The 26,685-nt window shown below is 51.9% G+C and overlaps 1 protein-coding gene across 4 annotated transcripts in view; it reads right to left on the bottom strand.

Annotated features, from left to right (window-relative positions):
* Positions 1–26,685, bottom strand: part of GRIK5 (glutamate ionotropic receptor kainate type subunit 5) — a 52,098-nt gene that overhangs the window by 11,897 nt on the left and 13,516 nt on the right. For 2 of the 4 annotated variants that reach the window (XM_025424823.3, XM_049094622.1), the window contains 6 exons: positions 26,273–26,377; positions 26,056–26,163; positions 18,749–18,952; positions 5,406–5,522; positions 5,095–5,204; positions 4,487–4,660 (listed from right to left, as the gene is read on the bottom strand). In XM_025424823.3, the coding sequence (XP_025280608.1) occupies positions 4,487–4,660; positions 5,095–5,204; positions 5,406–5,522; positions 18,749–18,952; positions 26,056–26,163; positions 26,273–26,377 (818 nt within the window). The remainder of the gene's footprint in view (positions 1–4,486; positions 4,661–5,094; positions 5,205–5,405; positions 5,523–18,748; positions 18,953–26,055; positions 26,164–26,272; positions 26,378–26,685) is intronic. The other 2 variants (XM_025424822.3, XM_049094620.1) reach the window with 2 other exon arrangements.

Below are 26,685 nucleotides of genomic sequence, written 5' to 3'. Positions count from 1 at the left end.
AATTGATAGAACAAGCAGACAGAAAATCAGTATCGATACAGAAGCCTTGAATAACACTATCAACCTACTGGCCCTAATTGCCATTTATGGCACACTGCACCCACCAACAGCAAGTTCTGTGCAAGTGCACGTAGGACACTTACCAGGATAGACCATCTGCTGAGCCATAAAACAAGTCTCAATAAATTTCGAAGGATGAAAATCCTTCAGAGAATGTTCTGACCACAATGGAACTAAACAAGAAATCAATAATAGAAAGATCTCTGGAAAATCCCCAAATCTTGGAGCTATCACTGCCTGGCTGTGTGACCTTGGACTCATCTGGGAAGTAAGTACAACCGCAGGCTGCCCCTCACGGGGCTGTTTTAAGAGTGAGCCACGTCTGGCACAGAATGAATGCGGTGCAAGCGTATGCCCTCACTGTCTTGGTGACTTGGGAGAAGAAGGTACCCATCGACCTCGCCACAGAGCCCAAGAGCAGCCACTGGTCTTACCCTGACCCTCTCTGTCCTCCTGCCTGGCAGGTGAAAGTGGCTCCCTGCAGAGGGTACAGATCTGTGGGGCAGGAAGACAGGGAGAAGCTGAGGGGCTTTCTGGACCACGTCCTCCCCTAGCAGGGAATAAGGAAAACAGCAGCTAACCTTCCCTGAGCACACATGCACAGTTCTGTGTTAGGCATGGGGGTGGGGGTAGAGTGGAAGCCAGAGGGATGAATAATACAGCCTACTGCAAAAGAAAGTCAAAACCCGACACACAAAGACCTGGGGTCTGACACAACTCCCTGGAAACCAAGTCTCTTCAAATCAACCCCAAGGGCCAGGGATCCCTGGGTGGCGCAGCGGTTTGGCGCCTGCCTTTGGCCCAGGGCGCGATCCTGGGGACCCGGGATCGAATCCCGCGTCTGGCTCCCGGTGCGTGGGGCCTGCTTCTCCCTCTGCCTGTGTCTCTGGCTCTGTCTCTCCTTCTCTCTCTCAAGAATAAATAAATAAAAAATTAAAAAAAAAAAAAAACAAAACAAAACAACCCCAAGGGCCAGTGTCATTTGCTCAAGACAGAATGATTCAGTGCCTAGGACACACCAGGCACCACCTCGACCCCAAGGATACAGCGTGACTGACTGGTGGTGGGGACTGCAGGGGAGGTAGGGTGGGAGAGGCCACTCACTGACACGGAACAGGGGAGCACAGATGGGGAGTCTGATGTGGGAGTAAAGATGTGTGCTGTGTTTGGGGGTGCTGTTGGCACACACGGAGGGGGTCTGGAGGGGAGAATTTGATGTCAGTTCCAAAACACAAAGGGAGCTGGAGCTGGCTGAGAAGGCCTCAGAGTGTACAGAGCAGGGGTTTCCCTGGTGGGGAGAGCCCCCTAGGGCACTTGGTTAGGTGTGGGGCACCCTGGTGGCTCCTGGTGTCGGTGGGTAGGGACAGGTATGCAGCAACGCAGCCCAGTCTAAACAAGAAAAATACAGTACATGATGATCTGAGCCTAACTCCATGGTAGATAAAAACCAAAAATGTTTTTTGCATGGTGATCACAGAAACTGAAGTTTCCAGAAGCGCATCTATTGTTCAGATTGAGGAACAACTGGATGTTGTGTTTGAAACTTTGCCAAAAACCCTTCATTGTTTGGAACTCAGGTCTCTGACAGCAGCCCTCCTCATGGTTTCTGAATCACTAAACCAAGACTGTTGGAGGAGTTGAGGTAGTAAATCATCATGCTCATGGTGATTTGTATTTGTACAAACATACTCATTTACCAACTATTTTAAGGTGTCAGGTCTCAGGGGTCGACACAATTCTATTAAATGGTCTCAATTCTCGTAATTCCCAATGTGCCCGTAATAAGTTGGTCTGAGCCTTGCATTCTGTCTTATGGCAGGGCCCCACCCAAGCATTTATGCATTGCTATTATATTATTCTATCATAGATCACTTCCCTTCCTCCCCTTTGTATTGCAATCAGGGCGTATTACCAATTTGTTTTAAATCATGTGTAGGCAGGTGTGTAAGTAGATATATTACCCTTGAATTTCATCAGGGTGGGAAAGCAGATGTTACAAAACGTTCGTGGTAAATCAAGGGCATTGGGTCTGGAGGTACTGACACATCACTCGTGTGGGGTGAGAAGCTGGGTGAGAGAGGGCAAGGTAGAGTCGGGCTGTGGTCGGGCATAACCTCAAAACCATGGATTGGAGGCAGGGCTGCCCTAAATGATGGTGAGCCCTTGGGTAGGGCCGTAGGAGGCTGTTGCCCCAACAAACACCAAAGATGAGGGGTCCAGGAGACCAGTTTGGGCCCCGCTGGCAGCCAAGTCCCAAGGCTACTGGCATCGGACTGCTGAGTCATCATGCTGGGGTCACATTTAGAGACTAAGAAACCTCTGTTGAGACATCCGCTGGCCGAGTGATCGAGTGAATGTGTGAGAGGACAGAGGGTGAAGACAAGAGTGAGCTGGGGTCAAAGTCTCCGGTGGGGGGTCCAGGGGTGTGTGACTGGGGGCTTCCAGGGTGATGGTGATGGGTACAGGCAGAGAATGCCCAGCTGGGGAAGGGGTCCCTGACCGAGGAGCAGAAGGGATGGCCCACAGAGAGGAGGTCACCAGTCCACCACCTGACCTGAGGACCCAGCCAGATTTGTCACAGCACCTAGCCTGTCTGGAATGCTCCTCCCTCTCCTGGGCAGGGAGGCCTCTATTTTAGCCTTTAGGACTCAGCTAGATGTCACCTCTTCAAGGAGGCTTCCCTGAGCGCTCATATTCCCTACTGTTCTCTCTCCCCCTGCTCTGTTTGCTTCAGAAGCACAGTTTGCCTGTATCTAATATTTCATTATATTAACACCATCAGTAAGTGGCAACTGGTGTATGTGGTAGGCCGAAGGACCTCCGCCACCAGAGATGTCTACATCCTAAGCCCTGGAACTCACGAGTATGTCCCCTTATGGGGTAAAAGGGCCTTTGCAGATATGATTAAGTTAGGGGATTTGAGATGCAGAGATTATCCTGGATTATTTATTTGGGGGGCGGGCCAGCCAGGGTCCTTATAAGTGGAAAGAGGAGATCAGAGCCAGAGAGAGAGATAGGAGGATGCTATGCTGCTGGCTTTTAAGACAGAGAAAGCAGCCATAAGCTGAGGAATGCAGGTGGCTTCTAGGTGCCAGGAAGGTCAGGCAAACAGATTCTCCCCTGGAGCCTCCAGAAGGAGCCAGCCCTACCAACACCTGGACCTGAGCACAGTGAGATTTCGGATTTCTGACCTCCGGACCTGTAAGAAAATACATTTATGTGGTCTTAAGCCACTAAACCTGTATACTTGTTGCAGCAGCAATGGGAAACTAATACAGAGCACGTGACACTTGAAACGATGCCAGACCCGAAATGTTAAAAAACTGTCATCAAGACTCAAAAGATGCAAAGCCAGCGGACCAAGCGAGTTGCCAACGACTCAATATATGAGGGGGTTAGTCCCACTCACTTGGGAGAGGAAAACCTGCCACCCATTAAACGTTAGTCTTGAACAGGTTTTGGATCAGACGACATCTTTGGGATTTATTTATTCTTGGGATAAAAGATGACGTTCCTGTGTTTATTCGTTTAGCTATTTATTCTTGGCTCCTCTGCCTCTTGAGGCCGGATGCTTCACCTGAGGGCCTGACACAGGGAGGGGCTTGAGAAGCATCTGCTGAATGGCTGTTGATGCATAATGAATCCTAAATGACAGGGAGAAGATGAGGAAGACAGTCTTTAAGAAGGCCCTAGGGAGCAGGGCTGGGCTCAATCGGCGCTGGAGCTGGGGGCCCTGGGGAGGAAGCCAGCCTAGCTCGGCCCTGCCTCTGGAGGAGTGTGTGGTCTCAGTGCTCTAATGCATAAACCCAGGAGAAGGTTGGCTCGTCTAGTGCTATCATAGCTCCTGAATTTTCAAGAAGAGTGAGAAACCTGGATTTGTGAATGAATTTGCCCAATTTTTAAATGTTACTAATTCAAATGTTTAAAAAACGGTGGGCCAAACAGACATTAATTGACAGTGTCCACTGTCCAACATGTGGCTTCTTGGAGCTTGTCATGGGGATAAAGTAAGCTCTGTCCAGGTTACTAGGGTCCCTAAGGGAATTTGAGGGAGCAGGTATCCCTAGACAGTGAAGGCTGCCCAGGTCTCTGTGACCACAGGGTCTGTGCAGGCCAGCAACAGCCACGCTGATGCTGCTCCAATCATCATCCTCATGTCAGCAGAAGCACTTTTGTATATCAGCCCAACTGAATCCTTACAACCTGAGACATGGGCATTTTTATCTGCGTTTTTCAGATGAGGAGACTGAGGCATGGGGGCGGAATGTGGCATACCCAATGTCACACAGCTCGCAGCAGGCAGGGCTGGGGTTCAGCTCTCCCCACCCCGTTCCCTGTCACACAGCTGGCGGAGGGGGACCGGAATCCACCCAGGACACAGATGGGGCTCTCCCCACCCGGGTGGGACAGACAGAAGGCTGCTCACCAGACTCCACTGACACAACGTGTGGACAGCGCCCGGGGCATGATCTCTGAGCCCTGCTGCATGAAGCCCCCCACGGGGAACCAGAGGCTGTTGCCCAGCGTGTACTGGTTCTCCAGGATGTGGGGGCGCGCCCGCAGGCACGGGTGTGGGTTGTACCACTCGTAGGGGCTCAGCCTGTGGAGAGACATGGGAGTGAGGGGTGGTAGGAGCCAAGGGAGGGAGAAAGAGGAGAGAAATAGAGGAAAGAGGCAGAGACACCGTGATGAGAAGAGATGAGGGGCAGTTAGAAAAAAGAGGGAAAAGAGAGAGATGAACAGAATGAGACGCATACACAGAGAAGAGGTGGAAAGAAACACAGAGAGACACAGAGAAAGAGGGAGAGAGAGAGAGAGAGAGAGAGAATGGGAAGGGGAAGGGGAGATGCCCAGAGAGAGAACCCCAGAGCAATAGTCAGAGCTGCAGGGTAAGACAGGGCCTGCAGACAGGGAGAGAGGGCGAGAGGAAGGCACGGAAATCCAAAGCCTGGACAGACAGTGCGCGTTGGCCAGACGCCCTGGCCTGTGCCTTTTCCTTGCCTCCTCTTCCCAGGCAGCAGGCAGTGGACTCACCGGGCAGCCAGGAACAGGACGCAGCTGACGGCCAGGTAGGCGAGAAGCATGAAGAGCCACACAGCAGGCGAGAAGGGGTCCAGGAAGGAGAAGTAGCCAGGCTTGCGGCCCTGGGGGGAAGAGGGAGTGAGGCCCAGAGCCACCCCAAACTGAGTCACATTCCCAGCCCCTGACCCGCTGGGTGCCCATGAGCACAAACAGCCCATCAAGGAAGGTCCAGCCCACAGCATCTGCTTCCCTGGGGGGACACAGTTGTCAGCCCCACAGCCAGCTTCTGCCCCACAGCCTCCACATCTCCAGAGGAGCCGTACCATGTGCACTCGGTAGAGGATGCTGATCCCCAGGGTCATGAAGGGTTTGGAGAAGTCGATGACCTTCTCCCGCTCGGCTGTGATGGTGAATGCAGCCACAGCCAGGTCCGCCTTCTGCTGGAGGGGAAGCAGGGCAGGGGCAGAGGGGTGGGCCAGGGAGACAGACAGGCAGTTAGGGAGAAATGCACAGAAAGAGCTACCGAGAGACCAGCAAAGAGAAAGGAGGGGGAGGGAAGGGGCCAGGAGCCCGCGCTATCTCCAGAGCAGCACCTTGGGGCCAGAATCGGACCCCTGTCATCACATGTCTGCGGGAAGACGCTCCTGTGACCTCTTCCCTGCCCGGCTGCCCCTCCTCATCCTGTCAAGTTCACTGTTAAGGCCCTGCTTTATAAACTCCCCGGGGACCTGCATATCTCCCACCTCCTTCACTGCTCGGTCCTAGAGAGCACCTGCCACTGATGCTGAGATGCCAGGACGCTGACCCACTCAGGCCTTGGTTTCCTCTCTTGTCTTTACAGTTAACAACATGGAACATTTACTCTGCACTGACTTTGCACCAGGCTCCACCCTAGTTAACACTTTCTATAGATTGCCTTGAATCTTCCTTCCAACAGCTCCCGAAGGGCCACTATTAGCCCTGTTTTATAGATGGAGAAACTGAGTCTCAGAGAGGCCAAGGCACTAGTCAGTAAAGGCAGGAGCCAAGGGACCTTAAGGCAGAGATGGGACCTCTCCTGCCACTGGCAGGCACTGGTGACTTAAGTGTGTACATAAAGGCACCCCTGCCCCGACATAGGACCGGCGCCCAGCACAACTGACATAATGACCTTGGGGGAAGCTACATGTCTTGAGTGGGGGAGGGGTACCCAGGGTCCAGGTCTGAGGTAGTGAGGGTGGGGAGTGGGTGCGGCAAGACAGAGAGAAGGGTTTGGGTTAGGGTCTGGCTGGCATACCCAGAATCCCTAATCCAAAAGGATCATTTTTGCTCTAGCCCAAGTGGACTTAGCCGGCCTTTAGCTGTGGGCCAGACATAAGCCTGGGAAACACCCAGCACTTTGCACACCCTTCCCGCCACACAGGCACACATACACACTGCACACGTGAGCACTGCCCACGGTCATGTGTATGCCACCACTGACATGTGCACACCACACCACATCCACACACACGTGCTAAGACACAGGCTGACCCAGAGGCGGACCACCAGCACGGATGCAGGCAGACAGACTCCTGCCCTACACACAGTGTAGGGAGGAGTGGAGACACAGGGTGGAGGGGCATTCCCTAGAGGCACACGCGGCTCTCACATGCGTACATACATGACGGAGCAGGCAGGGCAGGGCAGGGCGCTGGAAAGGGCCAGGTGCGGGAATGGGGAGCCCCGGCTCTGCCCTGAGTTCGCTGGGTGACCTCGGGCAGGGGCTTCCGCGTCTCTGGGCCTCAGTTTGCTCATCTGCAAAATGGGGGTGGGGGTTGGACGAGATGTCTCACACAGCTCTCTTGGTCCTGGGGTTGCCACCTGGCTCCCAGGATACCCCTGCCAGGCCTACTGACTATCCCTCAGGCCTCAACCGGATCCCCGAATTGACTCTAAATTCAAGCAGAGACTACCCATGGGGCTGAAATAAGAGAAGAGGTCCTGGATCACTGGCCCAGGAGGAGACACACACTCACACAGAAGCAGCTGAGACTGAGAGCACACGAGGTAATACAGGTGTGGACAGAACTGGGGCGCAGGTCAGAAGACAAGTGTGGGGCGAGGGAGATAGCACCAGCTCCAGGGTGACGTGAGAGCTGGGAGAGGGCACAGCCCCACAGCAGGATCCAGAGTTGGGAGGGTGCGGCAGGGGCCCAGAGCCTGGCTAAATTTGGGGCATACCCTTGGGAATTCTTGATGGTGACAGTAAGGAGCATCTTGCCACTCTCATGACTAATAGGTGAACTGCCAGGAGCAATGTCACTATTACAGGAATCCTATTACTTTTATGCACCCACGGGATGTGTGCCCTGGGAAGGCCCTCCATGGGGGCCCGAGTCTCCACTTCGGAAAGCAGGAGTCAGTGGCACTGCAGACAGGGCTCAGGAAGGCGCTGCTGGACTCTAGTCCAGGGAGCCCACTTGCTCCCTCCTTTCTGCTCCATCCATGCTCGGCTCACTAGCCTCCTCACCCACTCTGGACACCTTGCCTCGAGCCAATACCTAGGCCAAACCTGCTTCTTTCCCTTTCCCGAATTCTCCACATCTCTTCCAGTAGGAAGGAACTCTGGTCTGTCCACTTCCGTCCATCCCCTCTGACCAGGCCCTGACCATCAGAGTCTCTCTCCTGACAATCCTTTTTTAAAAAAATATTTTATTTATTTATTCATGAAAGACAGAGAGAGGCAGAGACATAGGGAGAGGGAGAAGCAGGCTCCCCGACGGAAGCCGGATGTCGGACTTGATCCCCAGACCCAGGATCATGCTCTGAGCTGAGGGCAGATGCTCAATCACTGAGCTACCCAGGCTTCCCTCTCTTCTGATAACCTTATCAGCTACCTCACCAGCCCACCTGGCCACCACTCAGAACCCCACAGTCCAGAGGGAAAGTCCCCTGTTAAAGAGCCCCGAGTGGCTCTGCACTGCACCTAAAACAAATCTTTTCCTGGCCAAGAGGCCCTAGATGATCTGAGACCCACCTGCCTGCTGACCTCACCTCATGCCCTCTCCCCTCACCCATTTGGCTGCAGCCACAATGACTGCCTTTTGCTCTTCAACACAGAAGGCTCATTCCCCACCTCAGGGCCTTTGCATGTGCTCCTCTGTAGCTCTTTCTCACCACTCGAAGTTTAGCTCACACTTCACTCCTTCAGGCCTCCCCACAGAGGCCTCTAGATGCCATTTACCCCTATGCCAGGGTCTTCTCTCTTGTATTACCCATTACCCTGCTTTATATTCTGCTTTTTAGCAGTCCTGGAGATGACCCTGCCTGTTTGCTTATTAATGGACCAGCTTTCCTACTAAATTATAAGTTCCCTGCCTATCTGGTTAGAGGTGTACCCCAGGATCTACAGAGGGGTTCCCAACAAATATTGCTGGATTTTGACCAAGCCTGGCCTCTCTGAATGGCACCCAGGGCTGTTACAGTTCCCTAAAATATTCCTGGGCCTCTCGCCCCCTCTCTCACACCAGCTGCTTTCTGGCCTCTGCATCACTGAACACACCATTCCTTTTGCCCGAGGCATCCCACTCTGCCCTGCAGAACTGGATCTCACCCACTTCTACAGGGTCCCTAGCTTCCCTCCTCTGCAGCACCTTCTATGGATCCCCCACATGCTCAACACCCTTTGATCTATCACAGCATTTAGCTCAGTTTGGAAAACATCCGTTCGCGTCTCTGCCTCTGCAACTAAACCTGCAAAAGCAGGCCCAGCTGGACACATCATGTATCCTCTGAAGAACCAGGAATGTCACCCCTCCCCCAGGGGCCTCCCAGAATGTCCCAGACAGAGAAAGCTCTCCTTCCCTGTGCTTTATGGAACCTTACATGGCTGCAGAGGTTAACACTTATGCAGCATGTGACTCCTGGCCACCATTTTAGGGCTTTCCCTCCCAAGAGTAGCTTACATAGTCCCCAAAGCAACCCTGTCAGAGGGACCATCCTTCTCACCATTTTACATGTGAAGAAATGGAGGCCCCCGCTGATTCCGGGATTCAGAACCAGTACCCCTCTAGGGGCTTCACCTGTCCACTCTCCCCACCTTCCATGGCCGGGGGCATCTGAGGTCAGGGCCCAGGTGTGTGACTCCTCTCTGGTCCTGGGGAGCTCGGGAGATGGGCACTTTGCAAATGACTAGAGTGAATTTGAACTTCTCGTCAACACACAGCAAACTCAGTCCTCACCCTCTATCCATGTCAACCTAGGCAGAAGCCTCCACCCTCTGCCCAGCATTGTCCCAGGCAGAAGCAGACAGGCATCCTTGACATCCCCCCACCCCTCACTGCTTCCATCTTCAAGCTCTCCTGATTCTGCTCCCCAGACACCTCTAGAATCCATCACTTCTTCCACCTTCACTGTTCTGCTCCAGCCCGGACCACCATGTCTCAGGACTGGAAAGCTCAGCCAGCTGCCTGAGGGACCCCCCAAACTACAGCCCAGTCACAGCAGCCCTGCTTAAACCTGGCAACAACTCCCACTCTCCTTAAACTGTCATCCCAACTCTTCTCACTCGGCCCACTGAGGCCCTGCCCCACTCAGCCCCCACCCCACTGCTACATACTGAGTGCGTATGTACAAATTCATATGTTGAAATCTTAACCTGTAACATGACAGTGTTAGGAGGTGGGCCTTTGGGAGGTGAGGAGGTCATGAGGCTGGAGCCTCATGAATAGAACTGGTGCCCTCATCCCATTCCATCCCTCCACCATATAGGCATAGCAAGATGGCCATCTGTGAGCCAGGAAGAGGCCCCTCATAGACACCAGATCTGCTGGCACCTTGATTTTGGACTTTCCCAGCCTCCAGAACTGTGAGAAATAAATTTCTGTTGCTCGTAAGCCACCCAGTCTGTGGTATTCTGTTACAGAAGGACAAACAGACTAAGACACCCACCATGTTGCCCTGTGTCTCCCCGTTGCAGCCACTCTGCCTATTCTCTCTGGCCATCCACTCATTTACCTACTTGACCAATATTTACAGAACACCCAACACTGACCAAACATGGTTCTACCTCTGGGAACCCAGCAGTGAATATAAACATATAATGGTGGATAGCGACAGGTGCTATGAAGAAAAACAAAGCAGGGCAACATGATGGAGACTGCTGGAAGACACTAGTTTGGACACCACCACCCCAACCCCCCACCCCCACCCCGCCCCACTGCAGGGAAGTCTTGAGTAAAGCAAAGTGTGGAGCAAGGCCCAAGAAGAACCAGGGAGAAAGTCCCAGGCTGTGAGACAAGCACATACAGCCCCTGTGATGGGAAGGGACTTATAGTGTCCCGGGTGGCTGGAACCCCCTGGGAGGGTAGAGCAAGGATTGGAGCCCTGCAGTGCCTGGCACACATGGGAAGGGGACTGGATTCTACTCCAAGGACAACAGAGGATGTCACATCGGAGGGTGTGTGCAGGGGGATGACGTGATCTGGCCACTGTGAGAACAGACCACGGGGGCAACAGTGGAAACAGGGTTCCCAGGGACAGAATGAAGTCCGTGGAAATACCTCTGGGGGTGGGGCTAGGTAGTGGTGGAGTCAGGTGGCAGATTTAGATTTAATTCTGAAGGCGGACAGATGAATCCTTAAACCCTGCAATCTCCTTCTACGATCTCCTTAGGGCCTTTGGAGCTCTGCTTCTCCCTCCTCCTCCTCACCCTTGATTTCCTGGCAGAGTCATCTAGTTCTTAGAGGTTTACCTCCACAAGGGGACGCTGACATTTAATCTCTGGAATGAAATCAGGAAAAATCCAAATGATGAGCCATCTGTAGAAATGACGGGACGGGGAGGCTGTCTGAATGCCGAAAAGCCAACCAGAGCACTTGTGAGCATGCATCCCACCCCAGCCCCAAGCTTGCCCCCTATCCCTGCTCCACGCAAACCACGGTTCCGCCTCGCCGGCAGCTCAGGGTCAGACTCTGCCAACAGAGGGCGCTAGCGGGCTGCTGCAATGCTGGAGGAAGGCGAAGGGACCTGCTCCTCTGTGTGCCCCTGCCTCCCCCACCTGGTGGTGCAGGTGCTCCACCCCTGCAGCAGCTATTCGTCCTGAGGCTGCAGATGAATCCATGAATCCAGTTTGTGGCTTCCCTGCAGAACCGACCTCACTGAGCCCCTCTCCGGGAAACCAGTGCCAGCTAGTGAGCACCTTCCTCTAAGTTTCCAGTAATTTCAGCTCCTCTCTCTGTCCCTTCAGAACTAGGGATGCAGCCATTTCCCGCCTTGTGACCTCCACAATACCTGAGAGCAAAGGTGTGCAAACTGCGGCCATCAGGCCAAGTCCAATGCCTGATTTTGTGAATAAAGTTTTATTGGAACATACCCACTCCCATTTGTTTAGGTATCACCTGTGACTGCTTGTTGACTAGTGGTGACACTATGGCCTGAAAGCCAAACCTACTTATTATCTGGCCTTTACAGAAAAAGCTTGCTGATCCCTGTATTAAAGGTTCAACTTTAACCTTCTTAGTTACCTAGTTAACAACTTTATTCCTAGTAAATAATTCTCTTCATTCAAACATTTGGCCTGCCTTGTCTCCTGGCAGGACCCCGACTCAAGCAGAAATGACAACAGCCAGGTCCCCAGAGGACACAGGCCACATGGTCACTCACCATTCAGCCTCTAGGAGGGCCCAGTAACGAGCATTTTCTCAAAAGGAGACTAGATAGCCACAGAAGAGAGCACAAACCACTCCAAAACCCCAGAGGTCTCCGCTGTGAGTCACCTCTGGGTGTCTGTGTCCCTATTTGCCACCAGCGCCCTGCATATCCCTGGACCTGCAGGGGCATCAGGCCCAAGTGGCAGATCAGCTTGCACACAGCTGGGACTTGCTGCAGAGCCTTCGTGTGCTCTAGGCCTCCCTCAAGATGAAAAGCCATGTTGGTTGTTTAGTAAACAGGTTGAAGCAGCACACAACTTACGCCCAGATCCCCAACCCCACCATACGTCACCAGTACCAAACAGTGGCCCCTTCTCAGAGGTCTGGGTTTCAGTTCTGTGGGACCTCTTATCCGAGTTTCTAGGTTTTCCCCTTTTCCAACTGCCTCTCTTGTCCTCTTAGGCCTCAGGGTGGCGGCCATTTCCTGCAGCCCTGAACCTGTAACCCCTCACTTTCCTTTCTATTCTTTCAGTTATCTGGCTCACCAGCTTGACACCTAGGTAACAATTCTTTGTATCACATCCTCTCTGTTCAAGTAGCTGATGTGATTCTGTTCAAGTACCTGGGGCTATTTTTTGTCTTCAGATTGGACCCTGACTGCCAGATGTCAGCAGCAGGTTTACTGCCAACCCCTTTAAATGTGACGTCCTGCTCCCGAGATCCGATCAGTGTAATGTTGCCAGGGTAAGTGGACCAGCATGACCCCGGGGCCACTGCCAGGATCAAATTCTCTGTGGCCTGTGCAATGGCAGAAGGCGAGGGAATGGGATGTCACCCTGAGACGAGACTGAGGCATTTGGTGGGCCTCAGGAAAAAGCATTTGCCAGATCAGGAACACACACCAGCTGCCAAGGGCCTTGTTGACTTGCTCCAATAAAGAGACTTCATTTGGGCCAGCGACTGCAGTTGGAGTCGCTGCCTGATTACATTTACAATAATCCACAGTTGTCCAAGATCCATCTGCCTTCTGCATAGGCCGAATCGCCCAGTTGACGGTAGATGAGATCACTACTTCTGCTTCTTTCAAGCCGTTAATGGTGGCACTAATCTCTGCAATTCCCCCAAAGGATGTAGAACTGCTTTTGGATTACTATCCTGGGAAAGGCAGGGAATTCTAGGGTCTTCCACTTGGCTCTTTTACCATAATGGCCCTGACTATATGGGTCAGCAAGCCAGTGTGGGATTCTGCTGGTTGTCATGTATGCCTCTTCCAATTATACAATGGGATGTAGGAAAACTCAGGGTGGGTCTGTGGACCTAGCAGGCCCGTTCTGAGTTGAGCTTGGGCTTAGACTCTATCACCCAACTACATAAGACTCACTGTGGTCCACCAGGCAAAACAGGAAAAATCAAAGTGACCTATCATCTATAAAAATGATGGCAGTGGGTTGAGGGGTGGGATGTCTAAATCTCCAAAAGCCAACCAAAATCCTCTGTGTGAGAAGAAGCCTGTATAGAAACTGCTCTAGCTTTTCTGAAAGCGGTTCAACAATATATAACAAAAGCCATACAAAGGGTCCTCTTTTATGCAGTCATTCTATTCAGAGAATCGGTCCTAATCAGCTGCAATGCAGTACAAAGATTTGTGCATAAAGATATTTGCTTCTGATTGTTTATATCTACACAAACAAATAAAAATACCTGGAAACAACTAAGTACAAAAACATGCTTCAATAAACTACAGTCTATCCACATGGGGATTAGTATGCAGCCAGGTAATGTTCTGTTTAGGTGGGAAAAATAAGGTATTATTTTTGGCCTTTGAGATCGGCAGAGTTTTTTTTTTTTTTTTTTCCAAAAGATTGATTATACCGCTTGTTGGCAAGAGTGTGGGAAATGTGACATTCCCGTGCACTTTTGGGGGGAATATAAATTGGTGGAACCTTTCTGAACATCCATTTGGCAGTCTCTGCTTAAAACACATTCGTACTCTTTGACCCGGCGCTTCCGCAGTTTGGAGTTTCTCCTTTAGGAATACACCCACAAATCCACAGGCCCAGCTGATGGTGGCATCGTCTATACCAGCAAAAACTGGAAACCACCCAAATAGGGGCTGAGCTAAATAACTCACGCTCAGCTGCACAATGAAATCCATATTTCTCCTCTCGAATGTTAGTCACCCCAAGCGATCCACGCCCAGAGATAACCCTTATTTCCCCAGACCCAAACCAAACTGTTCCTCCCACATCCTCCCCAGGGTGGGAGCCAGCCTCATCACCCACTCAGCTGCTCAGGCCACACCCTGAAATCACCCTTGATTGCCCTCTCCCTCTCAACTGCACCCAACTCCAGTACGAGCCCTCATCTTCTGTCTTTTCAACCCTCTAACGGATTTTTAACCAGACCATCCTGTCTCTACTCTTGTCCTACTACAGTTATTGCTCAAGAGAGTAGCCAGAGCAATCATTTTAAAGTGATTTAAAAATTAGTCAAGGTCATATGTCCATATAGTGGAACATTATTCAGCCCTAAAAAAAGAATGCGGCGCTGATCCGCGCTATGACATAGATGGATCTTGAACATGTGATATTGGACCAAAGAAGCCACACACAGAAAGCCACATATTGGGCTTCCACTTGTAGGAAGTATCTCGAATAAGTAAATCCACGGAGATGGAGAGACTGGTGGTTGCCAGGGGCTGGGGAAAAGGGGAATGGGACCTGACTACTTAATGGCTATGGGGATTTCTTTAGAAGGTCAAGAAAACATTTTAGTACTAGGTAGAGGTGATGGCTGCACAAACTACTTGCCGCTGAATTATACACTTCAAGATGGTTAATTTTATGTTATGTGAATTTGACCTCAATAAAAAGAGAAAAAACAAATTAGATCACAGCATATTCTCTGCCTACACTCTTCCACTGGCTTCACACACAGTGAAAATAACATCCCAGTTCCTTGTCCACAAGGCCTCCATGATCCAGGCTCTGCTCTAGGGCCTTGTACTCTCCCTCACCACCCCCTCCAAAACCCTGTGAAGGTAATATCATCCCCATTTCAAGAGGAGACACTGAGTCCAGAGACATGATGTGCCTCTCAAGGATCTCATGGGAATGCAGACAACTGAAGCTGGCTCTTCCTAACTCCTAACTAGCTCATGGCTGTAGTAGCCGCAGCAGAGGCCACTCAGACCCCCTCCCTCAGGATCGGGCACTCACTAATCCAGCTGCCAAGCGTGCTGGTGGGGATCACTCTCCGCTTGGTGGCTGGAAGAGCCTCCTTGAGGACAGCCCCCTCCCATGACAGGTTGGTGGGGCATTTACAGGCCTGCCCCCTCACCTCGGGAGCTTTGATGGCCAACTGAGGCCCAGTCTAAGTGCACTGCAACTCTACTCCCTCCTCTGCCCAGGCTTGCTCCTTCACTCCCTCACAGGGCTGATTTCCAAGTGGGCCTTCAGCCTGCTAAAGTCTACCTCAGGGTCTGCTTCCCTGGACCAACCTAAGATATCTGCTTTGCCCTTGAGAGAAGGGCCAGAGAGCACAGGCTTTCTCCTGGGGGTGGGAAGGTGTTCTGGCTACACCATGTGAATGACAGGCCAGACTTGTACCGCAGGAGATCCTACTGGAGGACAAACCAGAATGGAGAGAGATGGGAGGCCAAGAAGTCAGTGAAGAGCCTGGTGAGAGCCTGACTTCGTGCCATGGCAGTAAGGACAGGGAGAAGCCAATTCCAGCAATGGCCACTGGGTGGAATAAAGGGACTAGAATTTAAGACTGGCCTAGGGACGGGTGGGGTGACTGGGGAGATTCCAGTGCCCTGGGCCGTCTTCCATCTGGAAGTCACTCGTCAGCACCAGGCCAGCCTGATGGGGGCCAGCCCTGGCTGTGACAGCCACCAGCCGTGTGGCCTGGACATGGTACCTTGGTGTCTCACTCTCCATTACAGAAAACAGGGCTAATACCAGGCCCTCCTCATGGGGTGGAATTCATACAGTTCAGAAAGCTTAGCCAAGGCCCTGGCACAGTGTGAGTACATCATCAGGAACACTCTGGGCTTCCTGAGGACCTGCTGGGGGTCTGGGAAGGGCCTTGGGTCAGACACACCTGGCTGCGCCCCATGGTGAGGGGAGGCAAGTTCCTTCCCCTCTGAGCCCCGGAGCAGCAGTGGGAAGACTGCGATTTTTAGGACCTTTAAGTAACACTTCAAAAGCCTCTGGCATGTGGTGTGGTGTCAACAAAGGCAGCTGCTGCCGCTGCTGGGAGGCCATGGCAAGTACCCGCATGAAGCTCCGTGTACTCGGCCATCCCACGGGCAGCAGGCAGCTGAGCCTCTGCAGGGCCAAGCCCCGCCCATCCTTCGCGCTCCTAGCCTGCTCCTCCTCCAGTGTTCTCTCCCTAAATGTCATCGCCGCCACCCAGCTGCCCAAGCAACAAGCAACAGAGAAACTCAATCCTTTCTCCCGTGTCCCCCCCGCCCCCGCCCCGGGCAGTCACCAAGCCCTGGTGCTCACAAGCCTCCCCCTGTCTCCATCTCTGCTATCCCCATACCTCCCTGCAGGTCATCCTGCTGCCCACCCCCAATCCCAGTGATTCTGAGACCTTTGGGGGCATATGCTGTGAGCCCCCTGCTCATGGCCAAACTCTTCAACCTGTTCAGTAAGAGCAAGGCCAGGCCTGACTACTGTATCCCCAGGGTGTAGCACAGGGCCTGGTATACAGTAGGCCCTCAGTAAATGCTAGCTGGCTAGGGAACACACAAACACATGAATGTATGCATTGGCCACGTCGGTATTATTAATATATACCAGTATTATTAGTATTCTTATTAATATGTTAATATGAATATAAATAGAACACATGCTTATAATACACACTACCTTCCGGGCTCCATTCTGAGCCCCAGAAATAACTTGTTTCATGCTCAAGACAGTGGTGTGTACTAGCCACTCTTATTCCTCCAATTTACTGCTGAAGAAATGATGTTAACAGAGTGGTTGGTAACTCGCCCAAGGTCACACAGTTAGTATGCTGCAGAGCCAAGATTCAAATAGGACTCAAGATCACAATCACAGCAGCTCATCAGAAAAGCTCCCCCCAGCCTCTGTGCTATGCTCGCCCCAGACACCATGGTGCCCGATCCTAGCTCATGCTGTAGGATAGGCCTGAAGCTCAGGAGGTTAAGACTCTTCCCCCAGGTCATGTGGCCATAAATCAGACTATCCCGCTACTTCTTTGTTGAATAAACTGGTATTCTGTTTACAGTGACTGGTTGGGGGCTACTCGCCCGCAGTCGGCTTACTTCCAGGGACCCTGATGAATGTTAAAAGTTCTGAACCTACATAACTGAAGACTAGGACGTGGAAATGGAAGTCACGGAGAAGCTGGCCAGTCGGGTGGGTGCTGGGCCGACAGTGCTCCATGCCCCCTCCCTTCTCAGACTCTGGCTCTGGGACCTTTAAATCCACCCAGGATAGATGCTTTCAAATAGGCTGGCAGCCGTGGGGCAGTGCCTCGGGCCTGCTCATGGGGTGAGGTGGGAGAGACTTAGCCACCAGGACCCCAGGGACACCCCTACCCCTCCCTCCACCAGAGCTATTCTGCTTTGTCTGGGGTTCTGAGGGTACTTTCAATTGGGGGAAAAAAGGTTCTGCAGTCAAAACAGCCTTTGAAAATCGGTGCCCTAAGGAATAAATTGCCCTTGTCATGCAAAACGGCCTTCTCAAGTCTACCCTGGTGACATTCAGGGGCTTGGAGGCAGTGAATTCTGGGATGGAAGAGACAGGAGGGTAAGGATCCTAGATGCCCTCAGCCAAGTCCAATGTCAAAGCTTCCCTGACTGTTCGCAGCCACAGGTCCTTAATATGTACACCTGCCTGGGGTGTCTGGAGCCTGTTTGTCTAGCATAGGACAGTCCTGCCTCCAGGTACTTGTCCCACATGGCTTTTTCCTGCCTGGAATGAAAAGAGGGAATACACATTGAGATCCCCTGCCTCTGACAAGTGACATGTCTGGTGCTGTCTCCGTTTCCTGAAACCCTCCTGACAGACCTGTGAGGCATCACCATCTCCATCCACAGGAGGAGAAAAAGAGAAGTTAAGGAAAGAGAAACAACTCACCTGAGGATTCAAACCCAGACTGGTCTGACTCCAAAATATTTTTTCCACATTATCCTCACTTCCCACCTCCCACACCCTGCCTCTCTCCCTTTTCCCTTCCATCCAAATCCCACCTACAATCAGGTCCCTTCCAGGGCACCCCACTCTCCCTCACCCTGATGTCCCTTGTAGAAATGCCATTTCCTCCACTCTGAACACATTCCCCTGCCCCCACACCCCCTTCAGCCCCCTGTTGAACCCTTCACACCCTTTGGGAGTCTGTTTGGGCTTCACTTTTTCAAGGAAGATCTCCCTGGATGCCTGGCTGGATCAGGAGCCTCCCCTGGGTCCCTCCTCTGAGTTTCTCCCATCATAGCCCTGAGGGCTATCTTGTAGGTCATTTGCTTTCCTGAATCTCAAGGACAACCTAACCTTTTGAGAGCAGGGTCCAGATCCACTATATCCTATGCCCAGCATGGTGCAACATACGCATTAGGTGCTCAATAAACACCTTCTGAGTGTGGGGACTTGTGAGTTCAATGCATAGCTTCAATGTCTGCAATGTGCCAGGCCCCCCTGGCAGGGGCAGGACACAGCGCGCAAGTGAGCGCCATCCCTGGCCTCCCAACCTAGGCCTGCCTCCTGCGGGAAACCTCCCACCTCTACGGTCTTTATCCAGTTCTAACTCCATGGCTTTTCTGTTCACTCAAAAAATCCTGAGCACCAGCCAAGTCAAGGTGATGCTAGAGGAGCATGCAGCAAAGCAAGACAAAGGAGGTGATACATTGTCTCTCGTCCCCACCTGCCCCGCACCTGCCCATGACATTCACCAGGTACAAGAACACAGCGCACCTCTTGTTATATGCCAGAGTGCTTGGAGCAGCCACTGGCTGCTTGCTTGCCGGCCTCCCCATGCCCACCTGGGCCACAGCCCCCTCCCCAGACCTGGCCCAGCCGTACCCGGTTGATGAGCTCGCCGACCATGCCCGTCCAGGAGCCATTGGGCTCGGGTGCCCCGTAGAGCCCATCCTCCACCAGCCGCAGGCGGTAACGGAAGCGCAGGAGCTCAGCCAACTCTCGTAGCATGTCCACACAGAAGCCCTCAAAACGCTCATTCCCAGAGAGGGCCTGGAAGTTTGGCCGGCGCATGACATACGGGTTCTCCTGGGAAGCAGCAGAAAAGCGAGGTCAGAGACTGAGCATCTAGGGGCTGTTTGGGGATCCCGGAGCCCGGGCTGGGCCGCCAGATCAGGAATCCGCCTCAGCGTGGGATGGAATCGCTGCATCCATTCCTTGGCTACAGATGCTCAGAGTGCGGAGTAGGCCTGGAACATCGGGGCAAAGTCTTCAGACGATGTCCCCGCCCCCCAGCAGATCACAGGGAGCTGTTTTAATCTCCACCAGCCAACCTGATCAATCGTCTCAAACCCAAATGTCTACCAGTGAGGCAGGTTACCTAATAGTTAATCACACTGGAAGGAGATTATGCCAAACTAAAATGGGGGCTTTCAAATTTCTGACAGGACCCACAGTAAAAGATACCTGTTACTTTCGGATGCAAATCACACACACACACACACACACACACACACACACACATGCTTAAATAGACTGTTCTTCAAAACGGTCCTTACAAAAAAATGGTCCTTACCCTTAGTGACTAAAGGCAGCAGACCCTCGTTATTTTCTCTCCTGCTCTACTTCACTTTTTTTTTTTTTAAGATTTGATTTTTAAGGGACACCTGGGTGGCTCAGTAGTTGAGCATCTGCCTTTGGCTTAGGTCGTGAGCCCGGGGTCCTGGGACCGAGTTCCACATCAGGTTCCCCATAGGGAGCTTGCTTCTCCCTCTGCCTATGTCTCTGCCTCTCTCTGTGTGTCTCTCATGAGCAAATAAATAAAATCTTTTAAGACAAATTTATTTTCAAGTAATCTCTACACCCAACATAGGACTCAAACTCACAACCCCAAGATCAAGAGTCACATGTTCTACTGACTCTGCCAGCTGGGACTGTGCCCTCTACTTTACATCTGCACAAACCTGTAGCAACACACTGAACGGACTTGATGAGCTAGCAAGGGATCACAGGGTCTGCCCCGCCAGGATTTAGCGCCAGCAGACGCCACCATGAGGGAAGCAGGCCTGAGATGCCAGATGGCCCAACGTCAAGAATTCTGGACTCCTCGGCTGTTTTGTGAAATGTCCTGATTATAAAGGTTAACAACAATTCACATTCTAATACCAATTCTTGCAATGCTCTGCAGGCTAAATAAACACCTCAGACTCTGTACAGGTTTGCTACCTTGATACTTATTTCTGAGGGGTTTACTGGAACCCCCAATGCAGCAAAAATAAGTACAGAAGAAGAGAAAATGTGCCTAGGGCTAGTAAGATTAGGCGTATGAAAGTGATGTCAACAAAAGGGATGCAGTTATTATCTTAATAGGTGTTTGTATGGTGTCACTTCAGACTTAAGAACAAAGGAAGTTAGGAGTTAGGACATAGCAGGGAGGGCTTTGGCGAGAATATCTGCAATGGTGGCCTCGCACTGAGTACCTGCTGAGTTTAAGCACCCCCCATCCCCCTGCCTGCGCTGCACGTGCTCTCTCGAACAGGTTATTTTATTTTTTTAAAGATTTTATTTATTTATTTGACACAGAGAGACCACAAGTAGGGAGAGCCGCAGGCAGAGGGAGAGGGAGAAGCAAGCTTCCTGCAGAGCAGGGAGCCCAATGTGGGGCTCAATCCCAGGACCCTGGGATCATGACCTGAGCAGAAGGCAGATGCTTAACTGGCTGAGCCCCCCAGGTGCCCCCCAGAAGGATCACTTTAACTCCTGGCAGTGACCTTATGCCAGAGGCATTATCAAACTCAATTTACACATGTGGAAACTGAGGCTCACGGAGGTCAAGTAAGGTGATTTTTACCCAGTGACAGGTACTATGAGGCCAAGTCTTAGTATAGGCTCTGGATTCCCGGACCACACAAAGCCCCACAGCTGAGGGGTAGTGGGATGGAGGGAAGTCAGTGCTTCTCTCTCTTCACCAAGCCGCCTTTCCAAGCCCAAAACTGTGGAACGGGGAGTAGGAATGTGAGATAATGCTAATAATAGCATCAGTAGCTAGCATTTCTTGTAGGCTTGCTGTGTGACAGCTATTCTGTCAGCGTGGGAGGTCGGTATTATTACCCTTCTTTTAGAGATGAGGACACTGAGGTCCCAAGAAGTGAAGTAGTAAGTGGCTGAGATGGACAAGTTGGTATGACTCCAAAGCTCTGCTCTTGAGCCCTGTGCTAGACAGAATTCAAGTGGACAGAATCAGAGAGCAACACAGGAGAAGCCAGAGGAGGGACCCAGGACAAGTATCAAAGCAGGAGAATCAGAAGTCAACACTCCTGTAGACAGGCACCAGCACTGGAGCTGGAAGGCTCTCCCCGAACTCTCTGGACATATGGAGTAGGGAACTGAAGCTCAGGGAGGTCAAGTGTTTTGTCTGAGGCCACACAGCTGAAGCAGGGGAGATGAGACAAAGCTGGGACTCAAGATGCAGTAACTGTGCACTGTGAAGCCCTTGGTCCTTCCACCAGGCTCATCTGTTCTCGGCTGAGGCACTTGGGTTATGGATTTGGGTTCAAGGCCTCAGGATTGGGGTCTGGGCTTATAGAATCAGAAATAAGCTGGGGGCCTATGAACAGAACTCAAGTCAGAAAACAATGATCTGGGGGGGGGCATCAGGGTGGCTCAGTCAGTTGAGTGTCTGCCTTTGGCTCAGGTCATGATCCCAGGGTCTTGGGATGGAGCCCCATGTCAGGCTCCCTGCTTGGCGGCGAGTCTACTTCTCCCTCTCCCTCTGCTGCTCCCCCTGCTTGTGCTTGTTCTCTCTCAAATAAATAAAATCTTTTAAAAAAAAAAAAAAAAAAGGAAAGGAAAAGAAAACAATGATCTAGGACTCAACACAGGGCGCCAGACCAATAGAACCCAGGGTCTTAGGGAGCCTCTCATCCAGGGTTTTCAGATTGTTCAGAGAGTCTTCTGCGGAAGCACTGCAGACAGACAGTGGGCTGGTGCTAAGTCTGATTCTAAGAATCCATCCCACAAATGGCTGTGCATCTGTACACAAAATGTACGCCCGACAGAATCATGGCAGCATGGCTCCTAGTGGGAACAAAGACTGAAGCTGCCTAATTTGGGACAGGTTAAAAAGATTATTGATGTCATCAAAGACTCCTAGGCAACTACTAAAATAACAAGTTCTATCGGATATATTAGGAGGAAAAAAAAAAAACCCAAGCTACAGAACAACGTGTACAATATGCTACTCTTTGTGAAGGAAAAAGTGAGGATGTGCTTGTATATGCACAGACATTTCTGGAAGGATGTGGCCTCTGAGGAAAAAAATGGGTGCCTGGAGTGTAGGGAGCCTGGCTTTTCTCTCCTCACTCCCATGTGCTTTCAATTCTATTTTACATAGCTTTGTATTAACTTCTGTGCCTCTCCCGATGTGATGAATTTTTTTAATTAAAATTTGTAAGATTAAATATTAAAATATTTTAAAATTTTGAAGTAGAATATTTAAACGTATACAGAAATGCCAATGGTCAGAAGAGCCATAGCAATCCTAAAGAAGAAACAGGAGGATTGACTCTAGAGGTATTAATACTTAAATTAAAGCTATGATATTTGAGGGGTGCCTGGGTGGCTCAGTGGTTGAGTGTTTGCCTTTGGCCCAGGGCATGATCCTGGGGTCCTGGGGTCGAATCCTGCATCAGGCTCCCACAGGGAGCCTCCTTCTCCCTCTATGTCTCTGCCTCTGTCTCTGTGTCTCTCATGAATAAGTAAAATCTTTTTAAGAAATCCACACAAAATGAATACATTCTGCCCCCCTACCTCACATGGTACATAAAAATCAATTTCATGTGGATTATAGATTTAACTGTAAAAGGTACAACAGTTAAGTTTTTCGAAAATGAATAGAAGACTATCTTCGTGACCTTGGAGTAGAAAGAATTCTTGAATTCTAAAAGCATTAATCAAAAAGGAAAAGAAAATCACAGATAGAATGGACTTTAGCAAAATTAGAAATCTTCTCTATCAAAAGACAGAGTGCAGAAGCAAGCCACAAAGCACAAGATATTTGCAATACATATATCTAGTAAGGATTTGTATCCAGAATATAAAAATAACTCACAAATTGATAAAAAGTTCATATATCCCAATATTTTTTAATTAAAAAGAAAGATTAAAAAAAAAAGAAAGAAAGAAAGAAAGAAAGAAAGAAAGAAAGAAAGAAAGAAAGAAAGACTCCAACAAGGGACTTCCCAAAAGAAGAGTATCAAATGGCCAAGAAACCCAAAAAGGTTTCTTCAAGGGTTTCCTGTTAGGAAAATGCAAATGAGAACCACAATGTGGCTGGTAGGGCGGTCCTCAGGGTACCGGGAAGATGGAATGACACAAGCAGAGGGCTTGACCCAGCACTGAGATGTGGGCCATGATGGGTGCTAGTTCATCCAGGATGCAACATCAGGAGAGCATGCCTTTCATGCTGGGAAGCCAGGTGGCTTGCTTACCTCATGTGATCCTTCCACAGCCCTTCTAGGTGGGATTAATAGATCCATCTTACAGATAAAGGAATAGACCACCTGAAGTGGTCAGGAGGAGAGCCCAGAGTCACCAAAGAGAAGGATGGATGTCCCAGCATGACGAAGACAATCATGGGGACCCCTGAGTGTTCTGGCAAACCTCTGCAGGAGGGAACAGAAGGAAGGCCCCTCACAGCCTTGCCTCCATGGGCCTTCTTTTGCTCCTTAGCTTCCTTGTGGGGCCTCCGTCAATCTTGGTCCCAGCCACCCTTTCGGCTCCAGACCAGTGAGCCCCACCTCTGAGACAGCCTCACCGTACCCCCATCTCAGACCTTCCCCTGTTAACCTCACCCCCAGCCTCTGCCAGCCTCAACACCTGCAGCAGCTTCTCTTCCCGACCTCAAGCACCTCTCCTCCCTGGAGCTTTTCTGACATCTGGATCTGACTCTGCCCCTTTCTGCTCAACACTCTCCAAGGGTCCAAGGGCTCAGGGAAAGCATAACCGCATCCTCTAGAGACCCTTCCCCCTCCGCAGCTGCACAGCCTCTAGGCCACCTTGGTCACAGCACTTACCATCCTCCTGGCCCCTCCATGCTTGGTAGGGGCCAGGCACTATTCTAGGCCTCAGGGACAGAGTAGGGCAGAAGGCCAACCCTGACTGCCTCTTGTCCCAGGCACCCAGTTTGAGTCACACCAGAATCCCTAAATGCCTGACGTAGGCCCTGCCCAGAAATACAAGTCAGAAAACACGAGTGAACGATGGGTACGTCCTGCTGTGCACACAAAGCCGCTGCCTCCACAACCAGTCTGGCACATATCTCCTAAGGCCCCTGCTCTTATAGCTCATGCTTCTTGGGATGTCTGGCCCTTCCTTCCCTATGCATCCAAGTCCTACATAGCTTCTAAAGCCCTGTCTAATGCCACCTTTTTTTGTGAAGCCTTCCACAAACCTTCTAAACCTGAGTTAGCCCCTCCTTTCTAAGGAGGGGCCCTCATTATCCTGGGTTGGAATGATTGTATCCAGCTCAGGACTCCTCCATCAGACTGGCATCCCCTTCCCCAGTGCCACTTAAGAGTAAGGAAACCACAAGACCACCTATGACTAATCACATGCTTCCAGCATTTGTGTGAGGCCTGGTGTACAGCAGTTTCAATAAAAATGTGTGGAATGAATGAATGAATGAGCCATAAATGTCAGGAAGAGAACAACACAGGCTCATGGGCTTTTGGGGGAAAGGAGAGACAGATGTGAGGAAGAAATGAAGCCTCCAGGGTGACGGCTCGTTTCTCCTGACATCCCCTCCCTGACCTCTGTCCCTGCTCCCTGCCCAGATGCCATCTCTTTTGGCCCTGGGAAGCTTCTGGGTCTGACCACACTGCCACAGGCATGGAGGTGTGACTTCCCTCAGCTGGCCCAGCCTGGCCCTCAGGGCCTCTGGTTGAGGCTGTTACGGAGTGTCTGGTTCCCTGTCTGCAGGCCATCTGGCCCTCCCCAGCAGGCTCACTGGCCCTTCTCCAGAGGGACACGACGTCCACACTAGATCAGGAGTTCCCCAGGGACTGAGAGGATAGTTCTGCGCCGCACTGCTGAAGGGGGCATCCTGTGGCACCTGTGGCAATCCTCTCAACCTCAGCATCACAGCTGTGAGCTGCCCCCGCCTGCACACTTACTGAGGGGCTCCCACAGACACCGGCTGCCAGCACACCGGGGACCTGGCTGCTCCGAAGGCCATGGCTGCCTGGCACACGGGCCTCCAGGCCTAGCTGTGCATCACCCCCTGCTCACCAGGTCCTGTGTATCACCCCCTTCCTGACCTCCTGATGGCCCACCATGCCTGGCAGGAGGTGGCAGGGTGCCGGGGAGAGAGCACAGGCTCCGAGCATGTCACTCAGCTCCAGCCAGGAGTCGCCCTGTGACCTGTTTCCTTACCTTCAAAACAAGGGAAATCAGACAAGCCTCACAGAGTGGCTGATAGGTTTATAAAGCAGCGCCTGGCAAGGGCCCTGTATGGTGGCTGGTATAGAATGGGGTGCTCCGTAAATATTCACTGACCCACAAAGGCCCCTGGGTCTCTGATCTGCTCAACTCAGGAACAGCCCACACAGGGGCTACAGGATCATTTCCCTGGCTGGTGTCAAGTATGAAAGGACCACAAATGCAGGGCACAGCGGCCACGGCTCAGGCTCTGGAGCCTCTGGGGCACGACTTCCACTCTGGCTCTACCATGTCCTTGGTGTGAGACCTGGGGCAAGATGCCTCACCTCTCAGAGGCCCATTTTCCACAGCTTTAAGATGTATATGGAGTTGTCACACGCCAACACACTCAACTAGCAAGTGTGGCAAAATGACTGCTCGGCCAACCATGATTTACAGGTGCCGACCCTGGACCAGACAGTGTGGGAGGTGCCCTGCCTGTGTGGCCCCATGGGATCCCTGTGACGTCAGTCATGTCTGTGTCTGCTATGTGACAGCAGGTTGGCAGAGCCTGTGCCCTCCCCTCTTCCAGTGGTGATTAGGCTGGTGACTCCTTGGCCACAGTCAGGAGTTGCCGGGCACATGGGTCACATTCCCTTCAGGTCTGTGAGCTGTGTGAGCAGAGGCATCCTCTCCTCACTAGGACCGGGCTGGGGCACTGCTCAGGAAAGGCCCCTCCACCTACTACCCAACCCCCTCCCCCAAGGGCCACTCACCAGAATGGTCGTGACCACCAGTGTCTTGTTGGCCAGGGTCTGCGACAGGTTGATGTCCAGGGTGGTGGCATTCATGGCCAGGGTCCGGTTAGAGTACCATACCCCGATCTGGGGCAAAGAAGGTGCCATCAGCACAGGCCCTGGCCTAAAGACGCCTCAGCCCTCTGGGCCTGCCCCCACCCCATCACGACTCTGCAGTTTCCCTGGACCTGCTCACCTCACGGTGGCCCTGCCGAGACTTCTCTAGGATGCGCAGGGTGTAGTTGGTCCTCTGTCCTTTGCTGTTGAACTCGACCCTCCCAGTCAGCCCGTCATACTCTACCTAGCAGGGTGGGAGGCGGGCAGAGGGAGGGGTGGCAGGGGCCCAGAGATACAGGCAGGAGAGCCCCAGAGGGGAGGAGACAGAGAAGGAAAAGACAAACAAGAGAGGGAGAGGGACCAGGAAGAACCACAGTTAAAAGAGAAAGACGACGCCCCAGCAGAAGGGAGATGGAATAAAGAAGCAGGGAGAGGGCAGCACAGACAGGCAGAGAGAAAGCCAGGAGGGGAGAGACCATGGAAAGGAGGAGGGAGAGGCCCAGAGAAAGCAGGAGGCAGGTGGTGTTGGCAGCGGGGGAGAGGGCAGAGGGG

This window comes from Canis lupus, chromosome 1, assembly GCF_003254725.2.
Source record: "Canis lupus dingo isolate Sandy chromosome 1, ASM325472v2, whole genome shotgun sequence".
NCBI lineage: Eukaryota > Metazoa > Chordata > Mammalia > Carnivora > Canidae > Canis > Canis lupus.
This window is presented reverse-complemented; position numbering and strand designations above follow the sequence as displayed.